Source organism: Halictus rubicundus, chromosome 1, assembly GCF_050948215.1.
Source record: "Halictus rubicundus isolate RS-2024b chromosome 1, iyHalRubi1_principal, whole genome shotgun sequence".
In the NCBI taxonomy this organism is placed as follows: domain Eukaryota; kingdom Metazoa; phylum Arthropoda; class Insecta; order Hymenoptera; family Halictidae; genus Halictus; species Halictus rubicundus.
In genome coordinates, this window is record NC_135149.1 from 22,363,487 (window position 1) to 22,381,064 (window position 17,578).

Here is a 17,578-nt window from a genome sequence, read left to right on the forward strand (position 1 = left end):
GACCGCCCGCGGTACACGGCATTGTCGGGGCCCGACTTATTGTACAGTTTCTCGTGTCTCGCGAGCCGGTGCTCTCGATCCTCTCCTCTCTCTCATCTCTCCTCCTTTTCCGTTCAATCCCCCCCCTCTCTCTCTCTCTCTCTCTCTCTTTGCTTTTTCCCCTTTTATTTCCAGTGACGACCAATCAATCCACTTATTCCGCGCGGTTTATGTGCCACTTGTGGCGTGTCGCCCGAAAACCAGCCCCCCGGAACTACGCTTTAATAGTACACGCACGCCGCGACGCCACTTTCCGTTCCGCCGACGCCATCATACGCACCCCCTCCGCCACCCCCGTGCGATAATTCTCGCGAAATTCGCCGAGAACCTGCCCATTATCACTGTTAATCGATTGTCGTCGCGCCAAATGAGGCTGTCCGCCGCGCTTCACGCTACGGTGCCACATTGTTCCACGCTAGATTTCTTTTGCAAGCTTTATTTGGCCGTTCTTCTTCATCTACGATTTGTCCAACATCTACCGATACGCCCTTGGTGTAAACAATCCGCGAAATGTGACTAAACTTCACAGCTTATGAGCAGCACAAAATCTACCGGTCAAACGACCGGTTTCAGATTTCTTATTTTGCAATTATTATCGAAATAATTAAAGATAGGAATTGATTCAAAAGATTTCTTTACACGCGAAGTCGGAATAGATTGTTATTTTTATAAGACAATACATACTAGCCAATGTTAATGCTTGGTTCAGTGGTAGACTGCGGATCTTTATAAAAATATTATCAAGAGACGTATATAAGAAATTGAATCCTTGTAGTAATAATTTCAATAGGTTGTTAATGACGTACCAGCAACACTAAAGTCGTCTAATGTCTCTTCTATTTTGTGTTTCACCTACTAACTATAAATTATATTGATTCATTCGAAACCTCTATCTGTCAAGTACTATCTTATAATTGCATGAATATGTTCTTAGTCATTAAGAGAACTGTGTAAAGTAAACACGTGCGTCATTATTGAAGTAAAATTATAAGAAAGTGAAACCTCGTTTGAAGTGCTCAGGGCAACAAATGGTCAGTCATTTAAACGTGACTATCCACTTGGATTGTCTAATCAAATCTAACAAACAAGTCAGGGGGATTGTAAACATTTAGGGCAATAAACGAGCACCTTATAGGTGCACTTACAGACGACCGTTCATTGCCCGGAACAGAGTTGTGCAGAATTACAATTGAAATAATCCAGAAATTATAATCACAAAGTAATTGAATTACATTGTAATTCAGACATATTGTAATTTATAATTTCGATCATCATTCAATTAAATTGCAATGTATTTCGTAACTGAAATTGGAGTACAATTATGAAATACTTTGTAATTAAATTACATAAAAAAGCGTTACGTATTCGTCGAGGACGAAGAATAGAAAATACGCCGCATAGACAGCAAACAAGTATACGAAAGAAAAACATAAAAATATATTGCACTTCTTGAAAGTTCTGGGCTATAATTTGGAGATCTGTATTTTAATTATATTGTACTTCAATTACACATCTGATTAAAATATTTAGTAATTGAATGAATTGAAAGGTTTGAATTATGTAATTCAGTTACGACGTAGTTGAATTACTATGTAATTGAGATACAATGTAATCTAATTGTGTAATTGAATTACAATGTAATTGAATTAGCACAACTCTGGCCCGGAATATTGCGCTATTTTACATTCGCGGCAAGTAAAAATAGTCATACGAATGCAGCATACAGGAGCGATCGGACTGTATTCGTGAAAAATAGAAAATGACACTGAATGCAATATAAAAATTTGATGATGTAAAAAAATTAGTATGAAAATACATACCATCAGCACATCATGATTGGTATAATAAACTTAAGCGTAGCGGTGAAAATGGTGGTAACGAACAAGTTGTTTTGTGAATCAAGTTTATTTTTTTTTTTGTTATAAAATGATATAATTTTTTTCCATAATTACTATATTAAATTTTGTTATATATAACAATAGTATTACTACTAAATACATATCATTATTACGTTAAGATTTACGACGAAAACTGAATCGTGGCTGTGAAGGTGAAAGTAATAAATATAACTTCTTATATAACTCTAACCAACTTAAATATAACTATCTTAAATAAAATATAAAATTCAGTTCAATAAGATAAATATATCGTTAATTGTTTTCTAATGTTTTTATTAGTCAATAAATCAAAAGTTCAAACAGTTAACCGTTTGTTGCTCTGAACGTATCTATAGGAATAGCAATCAATTTTAGCGAACAGTCACAAACCTCTCATGATATGACAGTTTGTTGCACCGAACTATCGAAAAAATTTGTTCTTTTACAGTCACGTCAAAATCGAGCTGGCCGTTTGTTGCCCTGAGCTCTTCATTTATTCCACTGTAGTTTAAAACTAAAGTGATACTATTAACAGAGTGGCCTGCTGCTTTTATAGATGGTGCTTCATTTGTTTCTTGTCTTATTCTTTCCTTTACTCTTAGCTGGAAACCCATTATGATCCCCAGAGAGCCTATTTCAGTTTGAATTGCAGCTGCGCATTCTTGTAATAAAATCGTATCCACGGTCTTATTGCAGTCAGCTGTTTAGGATTAGCAGAAGACAGTTAGCATTTGGCCTCGATTTCCAAGAGTCGACTATAAAGAAAAACATCGGGTTTTTCTCGCGGGCCCAGGCGAGAACAGAGCGCGTTAATTAGCAGCGGCACGGCGTACCCTGCGAACCTAACAGGTTCTACGGGTCGAGGAAGCGCAGGTATTTTCACACAGGTTTATTATTTGCCGGCTCGTTGCGGAAGCAGGTACCTACATAGCTCGCACTAGAGGCCCTGATGGCGATCGATCCGCAAACAAAAGCCCCGCTTACGGCCGCTCTCCGGACAAGCGTACCTGTGACGCGTCACTACGGCGGCCAACACAATTAGCAATAAATTTTCGCAGGTTCGTTAAGAAGGTGTCAATATTCGGCCACTCTCGGACGTCAGAGAGAGAGAGAGAGAGAGAGAGAGAGAGAGAGAGAGAGAGAGAGAGAGAGAGAGAGAGAGAAGAGAGTCATCGTCATCGTTGCAAACGCGACGTTTGCTTCTCTTGACATCTTGCGGTTGTCCGTTCCTCCTTCCCGGAGTACCAATCGTATTCTCTGATTATCCTTTACCCGCTTTTGATCTATTGCTCGGTAACCCTTTCTCTCTCTCTCTCTCTCTCCCTCTCTCCCTCTCTTTCTCTGCTTCTCTGTATGATTCAATCCGTGATTCGTTTGAAGCTGAGTCAACAAGACAGGAGATCCATCGATCGATTGAGTCAACCCAGACCTTGCACCGATCGCTTATCGATCCGATAATCTTATCGAGGCGACCTTGTCCGGTTATCGAGCGAACGGCCACTCGACCGTGCATAATTGCAACCAGCCACCGACCAACGGAATTTCTCGTTTCACGATATGAGACGATCTACACCTCGGATCGAAGGCGAAAATTGATCGACGAAAGTCCCGGAGATTTTTAGCCTTAAAATTAACCGGTTGCCTTATAAAAGTGGCAAGATTTATTTGGAATTTCTGCGGTCCGTATAATTCTGAATATATCTATTTAATTTATTTCCGCCGAAAGCATCTTAATAATTTCAATACTCGTAGAATAAAAAATGTAGACCCGTTGATTTTACAAGTGGTGTATTTAGTGTTAAACTAAACTTAATTTCGATCAGGCTCGACCACCGTACATTTCCGGTGGTTCGATGGTCCCGGAAGTCGCAGAAACGAGACGAAAAATTCAAACCGGCAGGAAGTCGGTTCTCCGCGCGGAATTCCGCGTTGTTAAGGGCTGATATCTCGGAGGGTAGTTGGTCCGAGATAGAAAAGGGCTCGCATTCGAAGTTCGAATGGGATTTCAATCCGTCCGCCGTTACTTTCATTGTCGCTGACGCACGAGGCCGGGGTTGCGCTCTACGATTATCTATGACGCATTCTTCCATTATGCTCTCTTTTCCTCTCGCTCTCTCATTCCGATCCGCGATGATTCTCCCTCTCTCTCTCTTTCTCTCTGTGTGAGCCGCGGCAACAGGTCCTACGCAGGAACCCGCTTAAACGGAGTCGCATCGGCCGATAGAGGTTCTTTCAGGAACGGCTGGTGAGCCTCTTTGTGGATTTCACGAACGAGAGACGAGGAGAAGAGGACCGAACGAACGGGAGAATGAATGGCGGAAGAAAAAAGGAGAGAGAGGGAGAGAGAGAGAGAGAGAGAGAGAGAGAGAGAGAGAGGGAGAAGGCTACGAGAAAATGGGTCAAGTCGACCGGATATAATGGGAGATTTGAATACGACGAAGCGCGACACGAGCTAATGCTCCCGCAACCCCGGCAAATTAACTCGGGAGTTTGCTCGACGACGAGGAAAGCCTCTCCGGAGCGAGAAGAATCATCAAGATGGCCAATCTCTCGCTCGTCGATGACACCGCATGCCAAAGTGTCCGACAATACCTACCGCCCGATATCTCCGGCTTGGAGAGATCATTGTCTCGCATGGACCACGCCGATGATCATTTCACTCCCCCTGGCGGTCTCGGTTTTATTATTAAAGGCCTCTTTTTATGAGCGTAGCAGTTGGACCCTGGAGGCAATGCATGAATAATTTCTGAAACTGTGTTTACGGAAAGAGGCGTGTTCGAGTTAATTATTTGGCAATTTTTTGATTATAGACTGCGGATCTTTATGCAAAATAATAATTTCCGAAATTAATTGCGAGGCACGGGAACCACATACAAGTTTCTTCTTTAAAAATTGTTTGCAGTTGTAAATAACGTATCCTTAAATTGTTCTCTCGACTATTTCAAGTTTCATCTAGCCATTTTTCCATAAACCTATTTCTATAATTTATTGGACGCTGTACTCTGTCTTTGAGGATTCGAACAATATTTGTTGAATGAGGAGTTTCTAGTTTAACACTAGGTTTACGGAGCATTAAAATTGAGTATTTTACATTACTTTATAAAAATAGGAAGAATGTGTCTATCCAAGTTTTCTGCCATTTTTAAAATAATATTTACCTAAGGAAATAAGTTTGTTGAGTAATTCCACGTAGGTGGATATTCACAATCTCAATAATCGTAAATTAAAAATATTAGAACCCGTCATTTTGACGGGTCCCGTAAACCTAGTGTTAATAATTCGGAAAGCATTGAATATGATACTTAGGCTCTGAAGACTCTACCCGGAGACTTTCCTCCAGAAATTTCTTCAGACTGATTCCAGCATAGTGTTTACAAAATACGTTTCCAATTTCTGCAGTCTATAAAAATGGACAAATCTAGTTTATAAAGCAACGTTTGCTAATACGATAACAGGTGCAGTAGCAAATCATGACCGTTTTAATAGCAGATTTCCGATTCAGCTACGATTGTCGTCGAACGGATTTTGTTACACCGCAGTTCATGATTCAACGATTCATCCACGTGCTCCTAGATTAATGTCCAAAGCTCCCCCGCGCCGCAGAAAAAATCGCAATCTCGAAAGAAAGCGCGATACCTCGGAGAAAGGCGATAAGATATAAATTCCTACGCAGTTAGTATGACTCGCGAGCGTCGCGCAGAATGTTCCGACACACTGTTTGCTGCACAAGCAATGCCTCTGGTCTCAAACATTCGATTCAAACCTCATTCAAACCACCCTCCTTTAACCCCGTATTATAATGAGGCGGACCGAGGATTTCAAACAAAATTTACTAAATATGAATGTTAATCATCTGTTAACAATATTTACACATTGCAGTGAATGTAAACACACTAATGATGTTGATGCAAAATAAAAATGTTGTTCATGTGTTACAAGAATTTCTTCTCTTAATAATACGTAACAAATAATATACTGATATTTTCACCGTTTTGTGTTCCGCGTAGATTCCTCGCAATTGCATAAAATCCGCAGACTAATCGTTACAGTTTTGATAAAGATAATCTAATTAAAACCTCGATCCCAACCTTGAACCACCCTCGTGTACGCGAGAGCATCGAAGGTCACTGGATCTAATCGGAACCCTTAATTTCCTTACGCGATCGAAATTCCTCGCATCAACCCCGAAATCCTACGATCGTCGACCCAGTCGAAGACAATCTGATCCCGCGACACCTTGATCTAGCTAGCTCGATCCTCGTAGAGATTCGAAGGTCACTGGACCCGTTGAAAAGGAGGATACCTCGCGACACGGTTCTGGCTGAACGAAGAGGGTTGATGGATCTCTGCTAGGGTGGCTGTGGGTGGCGGGACAGGGGGGGGGTCGAAAGGATCGCCGGGAATCGGAGAGAGCGCGTGTAGCATCGAGAAAACGAGACGGGACGGTTGTAGGGTGGTATGTAGTATGAATCCGCGAGAGGAGAGAAGAGAGAAGAGAAGAGCCGGGGTCCATCGCGGGTCCGTGGGTCGAAGGGGTGGTGTATATCAGGAGGGGTGAGTTTGGGGCTAGAAGAACGCGTGGACGAAACACTGGCGACCCGGAGAGGAGAGGCTAGCTTTCGCCTGGTAGAGAGAGGAACGCGTGGACACACTCTCCTGAAGGCAGAGAGGAGGCAGAGAAAACTCGTGAACGTAAGAGAGAGAGAGGATCACGATACGAGCCCGCCTGGATGAACAGAGAGAGAACTAGTACCACGGGGCGGGAGAGGGGTGAAAGCTTTGCCGCGAGAGGTCGTCGGGGTTGTTGGGTATGACGTCACGGCGTAATGGCGCCGCCTTCGGTGGCGGATAGAGCCGCGCGATTGGTCGAGAGGAATGATGGCAGGCTTGCGTGCCAATCGATTGCCGTTGGTAGGCTCGGGTCTGGTCTGTTGGCCGGTTAGGTATGGTCGCTGCCGGTTAGGATGGTAGGGTGTTAGGCGTGTGGAGGGGCGGCGAGAGCGCGGAGTGAGCGAAACAGAGAGAGGGGGACAGCCGCCTCGGCAGGAAGTGAGCCCCGTGAGTGGGACCCCAAGGCGGAATCCACAAATGCTCAGAAGGTTCCGTTCTTCCGTGGAGAGTGGAGGTCGCTGCTAGTTCTGTGTCACACTTCTTCTTCTTCTCTTCCTTCTTATTCTTCGTCCACGAGTACGAGGGCACGCACGCACGGACGCACAGCGTGCCTTACCACCACTACTACTCGTCGTCGGGATTGTTGTTGTGTGTATACATACCAACAGGACAGGGACACGCATCCGCGTATATCGACGTGTGCACGAATGAGGGAACGTGCGCGTGACACGCGCTGCTACCGGAGGACAGAACACGCGTGTACCATCATCCGGTGGGACGTTACGACCAGTGATATCGGTAGTCGTCGGGATATTGACACAGTGACCGTCGACGATCAGCCCGGGACCAGTTAGTTCTTCCTCGTCTTCTTCCTACGAACGGTGTGTTCGCTTGGCAGTGATAACTAACGCGTAGCCCGGATTTGTGATCTTTCTCGAGGATCTCGATCGTGTAACGAGGATCGCGGACCAGTATCGTAAGCATCGTCGCGATCCGATTCGTCGAGCGTATCGCGAGCCCGCAGCCAGTCACGAGCCAGCGAGCCGAAAGAGAGACGGGTCCGATAGAGAAAGAGAGAGAGAGGGGGCAGAGAGACAGTGAGAGAGAGAGAGAGAAAGAGAGTACAACCAGCGTGCTACCAGGCGAAGAAAGTGACAGTGCGTCGTCAGTTCTCGGTCAGACACTTCGGATCGCACCGACCGTTACCACGATACTTCTAGTGTCCCCGCGAGAGACCGTGTTGATGCGAGATCGTCTTGTGTACGAAACAACGAATGAAGCCACGGTGACTCTTCGTGATTACCAACAAACAGAGGGAATCGAACGAAGGACAGAAAAACCGGGTTCCAAGAATGCGTGGATTCGACGATTGATCAGTGCGCGGTGTGCTCAACTGACTCTCGAGTCTACCGGTGAGAAAGAGAGAGAGAGAGATAGATAGATAGAATTGTGCGGTAGTATTAGTTTTTGAAACACGGTGGACTCCGTTATTCGAAGATCATAGACGAACATTGTTCCTCGAAGAGTGAGAGTAATTTTTTTCCAGTGAATTTCCGGGGCGGATAATAACAGTGTGAAATATTCCAACAAGTGGTGTCGAGAGAGACCACCCCCTATACGTAGATCACGTATGTCCGTGGGGGTAGTAGCCGCTTTGGTTCGCATGTCAGAGTCCCGGCTAGGTTTCCGAGGACTCGTGACCGCGTAGTGTGTCCGCTAGTTCGCGACAAATCGAATCAGTGAGCACAGTGGTGACGTTCGACGGGTCCCTCCTCGGTCGAACAGACGGTTCGAGCGTGTCGTGCGGAGCACCGGCAGGCGGTCGGCGTTCAGTCGAATATTCTTGACGTCGATCGGTACCAGGAAAGGGCGGCAAGCTGTACGGGCACAGGGAGGAAGACATGCTCACGATGGAGACGGACCTGAAGGGCGGCAGCCTGCACGGTCAGATGCCACCGCACCCCCATCAGGGTGTCTCTCCGATGGGACACCATACCGGCGTCTCGCCGTACGGGAACATCGGCTCGATAGTGCACAGTCCCTCGATCTCGGGAAGTCCTCCGAGCACCGCCGGGCTGAGTCTCGGTCTTCAACACCATCATCAGACCTCGCAGCATCACTACGCGTCGATGCAAGCGGCCCAGCAACAGCAGCAGCAACAGCAACAACAACAGAGCATGCACTCGCTGGCACAGCAAGCTGGCGGGCAGCAGCAGCAACAGCATCATCCGCACCAGCAACAACAGCAACAGCAACAGGCTCAGCAGCATCATCAACCACCGAACAACAACAACAACACCAGCAAGAACAACAACATCGACCGGGTGAAGAGGCCGATGAACGCGTTCATGGTGTGGTCGAGGGGGCAACGGCGCAAGATGGCGCAGGAGAACCCGAAGATGCATAACTCCGAGATCTCGAAGCGGCTGGGAGCCGAATGGAAATTGCTCAGCGAAACGGAGAAACGGCCGTTCATCGACGAGGCGAAACGGCTGAGGGCGGTTCACATGAAGGAGCACCCGGACTACAAATACCGGCCGAGACGCAAGACAAAAACCTTGCTGAAGAAGGACAAGTTCCCGTTGGGCGGCGGTGTGGCCGGAGTCGGTGGCATGCTCGGCGTCGACCAAAGACAAGTCGGTGCCAGCGGCGGTCCGCAGCAGGCGCAATTATCCCGAGACGTTTACCAAATGCCGAACGGCTACATGCCGAACGGGTACATGATGCACGACCCGACGGCCGCGTATCAACAGCACGTCGCTTATGGCAGTCACATGGGCGGCGCGGCTGCTGCGGCCGCAGCCTCAGCTGGTTATCCGAGGTACGACATGGGACACCACATGGGCGGCGGCAGTCCAAGTCCCATCAACAACTACATGAACGGTTACGCCGCGTACGGTAGCACAACCGTGCCCGGCGGGTCGCCGTCACCTTATCACCAAGCACAACCAGGCTCGCAGATGTCCAGTCACAGTCCCAGCGGTAGCAGCATAAAATCGGAGCCGACGAGTCCAGCGAGCGGCGGCATTCACACGCCGACGCCCACGGGAGCGTCATCGACGTCCGGCGCTGGCGGACAGGTTATCAAACGGGAGTACATGGGCCAGCAACAGTCCCAGCAATCACAGGGTGATCTCCGGCAGATGATCTCCATGTATCTGCCCCAGGGCGTCGATCAGGGGGTCGTGCAACACGGCGCCGGTGTCTACTCGCCTGGACCCTCGCCGGATTCGCTCGCGCAGCACCACTCTGCCATTCCGCCTCTAACTCATATGTAAGCTGATTTCTATTGCTATAGTTAATTGCCATAACCTCACCCCTGTTATCGCTACGTAGAATACCAACTGACGATCGAATACCCTCGCTCGACGATGTGGAGGTCGATAATGTTCTTACATTAACGTTTGTACGATAAATTAAGAAGTAGAATAAATTTTACCGAACAGTAATCGGTTAATACTCGTTCGTTGATCGGATGCCGAAAGCTATTTTCCCTGTGAAAACGCTCTGCTAGCTTGGAACCGTTATTCGATTCTCGCGGATGAATTTTCTTTTGATCGTATCGTACTTGTAGAACCTACAGTCTGTCCAGCGAGACGAGACAGTGAAGCACCAGCGTGCGTACTTCGCTAACTATCCGAGTAGGGTAACTTACTGCATCGTCTCGTTAAACAGACTATAGTTAGAAGCTTGAACTATAAGACGAGCAGAGTTCTGTAAACTTCGTGGAAAATTTGAAGCTATCAGTCGAGGTACACTTGGACCGTAAATATTGAAGATATCTTGAGATTGAACAGATGGATTTTTGCATCGATCATTAAAGAGGTTCCAAGCTGAGGATTTTGCGAATCTTCGTTTGAAGGCAAGGTCTCGATCGTCAGCCCCGCGAGGGTAGGATAAACCTAGATTCACGACATCCGTCCTCAATTTTTTTTTTTGTATTATATAATAACTGATTGGCGTAGTGTAGTAGCTAGACACTGCCGGCCGGTTTATCCTTCCCCTTCGCTAAGCTGCTTGCGTGCACGCTCGACTCGCGACGAAAACACGAATCGATTGATAGGATCGAGCGACTCGAGCGTGCACCGATCGCGAACGATCTCGGAGATCGGTTTACGGATCGGTCCCGATATGGTTCGCGTGACGCCACTGCCCCATGAAACTGGTAACTAGACTGTGGATCGTCTGCATTCACGTGCAATTTCGAGAGTAGAAATAAAATTTGATTTATTGTAATCGATGCAGAGAACGTTTATTTCGTCGAAGATCCGCAGTCTGTTCGTACGCTTCTCTAAACCCGCGTGCGTTGCGCTCACTTGCATACTAACACCGTCGCGACGACATTTCCACTTCTGGACCCTATGATTAATCCTGAGTACGTGTAACAATTAGCACCGACACCCTATACGCAGTTCCCCATAGCTTGGCGTCCGCTGGTACACACGGCGGACGGGGTCGTGCTAGGTGAAAAACGCATGAATTTAGTTGAACGGTATCCTAGGTCCCTGATCGATTAGAAGCTTGCTATAGTAGGTTATGCCTTTCGATCCTCGTATTTTCTCTCATAATTCGCTGATTACCAGCGGCCCTTTCGCTCTCGGGAAAAGGGCGTAGCCGCCGCGCCGCAGCCGCCGCCGCCGCCGCGTTCTCTTCGGAATGGTTGGAGGAGATTGTTCTTCGATGATCTTCCTTTTCCGAACTCCTCGACGAGCTCTCTTACCGTGTTCTTCTTCATCGCTTTTCATCTTTTTTCCACGTGCCCTTCGTCCCATCGTGTTCTATCAGAGTGCCGGTGTTTCTCGGGTTTTTTTTTATCCCGGTGTGTCCGCGAGCAATCAGTTTCGGCGCGATCTACACTCAGGGTCCAGAACGTAGGGAATTTCGAGCGATTTAAATTGAAAACGTTCGACGGGTCGCGATCAAAAAGCAAGCGTCGAGTCTCCGTAGGCTGAGTCAACAGAAGCTCGTGTTAGCCGGTTTCGTTGTCGCGGATCCGCGTCGTCTTCCTCTCCGATTCGTTTCGAAATCGAGGCAGTCTCTCGACGCACGCGAGATGACGAGAGAGAGAGAGAGAGGGAGAGAGAGAGAGAAAGAGAGATACACGGAAGGGTCTGGTAGCGCGTCTTCTTCTGACTCACCCTATACGTCCCCAAGCCCCAAATTAAAAAATAAAATCACCAACAAAATAAAACCAACTACATTGGAATCCCCTGAAACTTAACGTTAAAACAATAACCTCGTAGGATAGCTTAGAGTGACACAAGCATGGACGGACGGCTGTACACGCGCGGGAGGACTCGCTCGAAAGAAATAAAAAGACAAAAAAAAAGTTTAGACGTAAGAGAGAAAGAAAGAAAGAAAGAAAGAAATTGCAAAAGGGAAACGTGGGGGCCGAGGCGAGAGAGCTCGAATGGTTTCTCGCAACCTCGGGACAGAATTTCACGGACCGGCATCAGCAGCAGCAGCAGCAGCGCAGGAGAAACGAAAAGAGAGAGAGAGAGAGAGACACGGTGAGGGAAAGACGGTCTCTCTCGTCAAGGATTCGACGCCATTTTGCACGCTGAACAGCAACCAAGGAGAAAGAGGAGAGGAGCCCCGGTGATCGGGCACGTCGGAAGGACGAGAAGAGAAACAACGTTCCGCTGGCGAAGGATCGACGATATTTGATGGAAAACCGCGTGCCCCATCCCCAGCTTGCGACGAATCTTCTGCTGCGGCCCCCACTTGCCCCCGTCACTCCTCTAATATTATTTTTGACGAGCCGCGTATCCCTTCAGGAGCGCAGAGATCGTCTCGCTCGAGTCCGACCCCCCTTTGCGTCGCGTCCGCGCCACCGTTACCCCCGTTAGGGATCGACCAGCGAACGGGTCGATCGGACCAGCGAGAGATGATTACTCTCGACGTGTATTATACGCGCTCGTTTTCTCCGGGAAAGAGGTATGTCTGAGGGAGAATTTGAGAGAGAGAGTGTGTGTGAGTGTGTGTGTGTGTGTGTTCGAGAGAGAAAGATAGAAAGGGAAACGATAAAACCTTACTGTGATAAACGAACGCCTGCACGACGTGGCACGCGCGTAAGAATGAAGTATCCAGGGTATAGCCGTGAGGGAGGTTCGAGAATGGCCGACAGTAAGCGTGTAGGAAGAGAGAAAGGTGAGAAAGGGAGAGAGAGGGATTGAATCGAACGGTGGATGGGATTCGAAACGGTGAGAGAGCTAGATGTGTCGCGGCTTCGCGTGTCTGTGTGCATATATTGTATATACATATGTATATATACACACACACACACACATATATATATATATATATATATATATATATATATATATTTATGTTTAGAGAGTGAGAGAAACCGTATAGGGAGCCAAATGTGTATTATATTTTTCGCCTTAGCAATATTTTTTTTCTTCTTTGCGCCGCGCCGGTTTAGAACGACGTCTCGTTCGACGTCTGTCGGCGTCCAATCGCACGTGTACCGTTCCAATTAGCGGGCCGAAACAAAGCGACGCGAGAGTATGCGAGCGTGTGGATTCAGAGCTCCGAAATCGTGTCGAGACGAACAGACGCGTCCGAACAAATTCGACGGACGACGAGACGTGTTGCTACTGGAGAAACGAGTAGATCGTGTCCGAGTCCGCAAGTGTGCATGACTGTGTATGGGAGAGAGAGAGAGAGAGAGTGAGAGAGACAAAGAGTCGAGAGAAAATAAGAAAACAAGAAAACAGTATTTATTGCGCATATTATCCCACTGGAGAAATGGTGCAAGAATTTTAGCGGCGAAATTTTGTCCGTCGCGATCGCAGGCGAGAAAGAATGTGTCGATTGGCTGTTGATCGTTCCCCGGTTCTTCCCCGGTTCCGCCTCGAAGCAACCCCCTGTACATAGACAGAACCCTGTATCGGAAAATCTCGAGGCCTAAAGCGCCCGACCACCCCCGTGAAACCGGGGAACATTATCATTAGTATTTACTATTTACGTTTATTATTACTCCAGCGACTCTAAAATCTATGATTATCATTTAATTATTTTAACATTATTATTATTAATTCAATGACTTCGTTCTTTTTTTTTTTTTTTAACTATTATTGTCATCGTCAACTTCATTTATTATTATTGTAATTATTATAATTGTTGCGATTATCGTTCTCGTAAACGTTCGCGATTTTCCACGATCTTTCCTGTAATCTAAATCATCGAACACGACCTATTTGTATCGCGACCGATCCGCGAAAAACGATGAACAACTCGCAGAAATGGAGTGGTGGTCACGGAAGTCGCGGGTCATCCTTTTAGGACAAGGATCCTCGAGATCTAAGCAAGATTCGATTTCCAGCGTCTGTGTGCTGCGACGTGATCCTTCTTAGATCCTCGACCGATCTGCAGCGCGAGAAACTTCGTGATCGATTTAATTCGAACTGTTCACGAAAAGAATGAATACAGCAATCTCAAACTGTTAATTGTTTTATTTATTTACGAGAATATTCTGATTGTAGAATTAGCTGAACATTTTTACCACTACCTCATTACCAAACCATGTCCATCCTTCTCCATCCCGTGACTGGTCTACCCTTGTCGGGGTAGACTCCGAAGCATCTTTCATTTTCTCACAGTAAAATTAGTGAAACTAGTCTAGCTTCTTGATTAAAATAATTAAAATATCGTTGAAATCGGGATTACTACAATTTCTGAAAAAAAATACTCTATCGTTTCCAAGACTCCATGTACACAGTCAAGAGCAATTTCCGATCGTTGCAGATTTTATGCCAAACATAAGTACACCGAATAAAAAAAACACGTTCAGAGAATTTTAAGACACTGTTGTATAATTTTTAGTCAATGAAATTGCTCATGCAGACTATTTTTATCTTGCATATGTATCCATTTGTCGATCATACACGACTGGTAGATCGCCCAGTGAACAGGTGAAATTGAAAAAAAAAATATTCAATAAATTTTAGGTTCTCAGAATTTTATAGAGTTGTAACGTGCTATACCTTCGATCGAAGTTTCCCGTTCGCGTCCGAGTCTCGAGTTCCCGATCGAGAATCCAAGATCCGCGAAAGATCGTCGCAACACAAAGACACGAAATTCCGCGGGAGATCGTTCATCGTTTATTGACGAGCGCACTGAACAAAACGCACCGTCGCGTCTCTTTCGCGATCGCGACCGATCCGTGGCGAGTGAGAGACTATCGACGAAGGAGCTCATTGTACAAAACGTTCCGATAATCCGTAACCTGTGGAGTTTGTAAGTCGCCAAAACTCTGTAACATGTACATACGTTCGCCGCGGCAAACGAGTCGCCGCGGCAATTACGAATTATATATATACATATATACATATGTATATTAATTAAGAGTAGTCCAACTGTGTTTATTCTTTATCTCGCTACCTCACATCGAACAATCTAAAAGAAACACGAAAGAGAGAGAGAGAGAAACAAAAAAACAGAGGATCAAAAAAAGGTAAATTCAAAAGAACTGTGGTGGTTTTCTCTCTGTGTATGTTGCATGCGATTTCTCTAACAAACCCTTTTAAATTCTTTACATTCTTCTATCCGCTGTTCTCGAAGACGTCGGCCGAACACGAAGAAAAATTCTCTCGGGAAGATCTACCAACCGATTCGAGGAGAGGAGAGAACAGTCTCCCCTTTCTCTCTCTCTCTCTCTCTCTCTCTCTCTCTCTCTCCTCTCTCTCTGTTTCTTAGGTCCCGATTTATTAGATCCTTTTTTCCAGAAGATCTCTCGGTGCCCCCACGTTTATGGAGCCTTAAAGTCAACCGCGAGAAATACTATCCGGCGCGGAAACGTTGACGATAGGGATGAGACAACCGCGAAGAAGGCATCAATTCCGCGGGCGAAACGGATTTCTGTTCTCTCGTCGTGCGCGTGTGTCCCTTTCCCTTGAATAGTTTCCCTCCACCCGTTTTTCAATGGTGTCTCGTTTTTTCCTGCGCGGCCTCTGGACGTTGCGCGTCGAAATGTCCCAATAAATATAACGTCCGGCCACGGACGAGCGGAGACATTAATTCGCGCCAATAAATATTCCCATCGTTCCGGCACATAAACCTGGCGTTTGTCATACACACGGCAGTCATTTCGGTTAAAAGGCATTCCCTCCGCCACTGAATGCAAATGCGAGTGCTCGTTGTGCGTGCACTCTCTCTCTCTCTCTCTTTCTCTTTCTTTCTCGCTCTTTCTCTCTCTCTCTCTCTCTCTCTCTCTCTCTCTCTTTCTCTCCTCGCGTAGGGTCTCTAAAGTGCTTTCAATTACGTGTTCCACCTAACGTCCTGGCCTCGAGAGGGCCGTTTTCCTATGTTTTGCATAACCGGGATTTTCAAGTGTTTCACGCCCCTAGAGGACGAGCAGCCACGAGCGGCCCGCTTCGGCCCGCTTCGGCCCGCTCCGCGATTTTCCACGACCGGTCGCTTTCCTTCGTCCTGTATCTGTATTTCTACCTGAAATTATTAGGCCACTGCAAAAGTTCGTGCCCAATTGACCGCGGGCAACCAAGGTTATGTCCGGAGCGAAATTTCACTATCTGTCTCTTCGATATTTATTCCTTCTCCATTAATGCTTGATACGTTCGAACGGTTGTGAATTAAAATAGGAATTTAAATACCTATTCCGGAACTTTTTTAGATTTTTTGAAGGCTAGAATAGTCGAAGAAATTAGTCGTCAGCATGAACGTATGCAGTGACGTTGGTGAAAATATGTTTGCAGTGACCTAATAGATTTTTACATCGTTCTATCTTTCTGTCCTGGCTTTGCACGCTTTGCTCTAGACGTTTGTGATTTGACGCGATCGAATCGATCTGCATGGCTCCCCGAGACTGTTCTGGCTGTGTCAACGAGGATCCACGCTCTTTTGACACGTTATTTTCGTCGGATCTGCTGGTATTCTTGTTGGCACACCTGAGCAGAACGCTTGCTTGCTGATAACGGGGCTGCTCGTAAGTATTTGGACACTTTTATAAATATATTATCGCCTGCTCGACGACCTGTGAAGTTTCCTAACAGGATGATGGCACTTTCTTGAGAGAGGTTCCGATAATAGAACGTCTGACAAAGGAAGAACGCGCTTTAGACGTTTTAGAATGATGGGAAGTATAAATCACTTATTGATCCTGTAAACAATGGACATTTTGGGGGACACAATATTTTTGAACGCTACAAGAATTCTCGGCGTTGCTGCCGTGCTTAGCACAGTGTACAGTTATTAGACCGCGGATCTTTGTGCAAAATAAAAATTGTCCGTTACAAGAATGCTCAAGAATTTCTTCGCTTTTCGTATAAAACTTTAGAAGTTTTCAATAGCATCAGACTTTATTGAATCTCTCCACTGTTTCGAGTTGCAGCTACTCATTTTTGACATAATATCCGAAGTCGAATAATTGCATGTTAAATCAAACTGCCGACTTAAACCAACATCTGAAATCGAACGAAAACTAACGTCTCAGGGTCTCGACTGTAAAAATCATTTTCGCATGGCCGGAGAAACAACGAATTCCTACAATAACAACTTCAGAATAAATATCCATACCTCTCGTCCATAATGTGACGATCAAACATAGGAACAGGTTAAATTAGACTGAAAAATCGCTGTCAAACGAGGCAACGTCACAGTATCGCTCCAACACCGTTAAAAAGCATTCCGACCGCGGCGATAAGATCCGCCGATCGACCAAATGTGCAAATACCGATCCGTCAGTGTATTTATTAATGCAGGCGATGAATCAAGCCTCGCATACGCCATCGAGTCTCCAACGGTAGCATTCGTCTTGTCTCCTCGCATTTATTCCCCTTAGATTTCGATCTTCCGCGTCGAGAACAGCGAACAGGTAGAGTATATCTTGACGCAATTGATCCGAAACGTCAATCGACTCTCATTCCAAAGCAGAGGGAGAGAGAGAGAGAGAGAGAGAGAGAGAGAGAGAGAAAACGTAGCGTATCTCACGATGGAATAAAAATCACGTACTATTGCTATGTAGCTTCGAAAGTCTGATTATCGTTAATTATCCGAGGCCTTATCACCAGTCTGCATTTATCCGAGCC

At 46.3% G+C, this 17,578-nt stretch overlaps 1 protein-coding gene across 4 annotated transcripts in view; it reads left to right on the forward strand.

Annotated features, from left to right (window-relative positions):
- The window catches only part of Soxn (SRY-box transcription factor soxNeuro), a 404,681-nt gene that overhangs the window by 256,872 nt on the left and 130,231 nt on the right, over positions 1-17,578 (forward strand). For 2 of the 4 annotated variants that reach the window (XR_013082870.1, XM_076794248.1), the window contains exon 1: positions 6,418-9,801. The exons of 1 other annotated variant lie outside the window; for it this stretch is intronic. Coding sequence is in view for 2 of the 3 variants with exons in the window: in XM_076794248.1 (XP_076650363.1) it covers positions 8,429-9,801 (1,373 nt within the window). In the remaining variant the exon portion in view is untranslated. Of the gene's footprint in view, positions 1-6,417; positions 9,802-11,770; positions 12,206-17,578 lie in introns of those variants that run through there. One more of the 4 variants, XM_076794260.1, reaches the window with a different exon arrangement.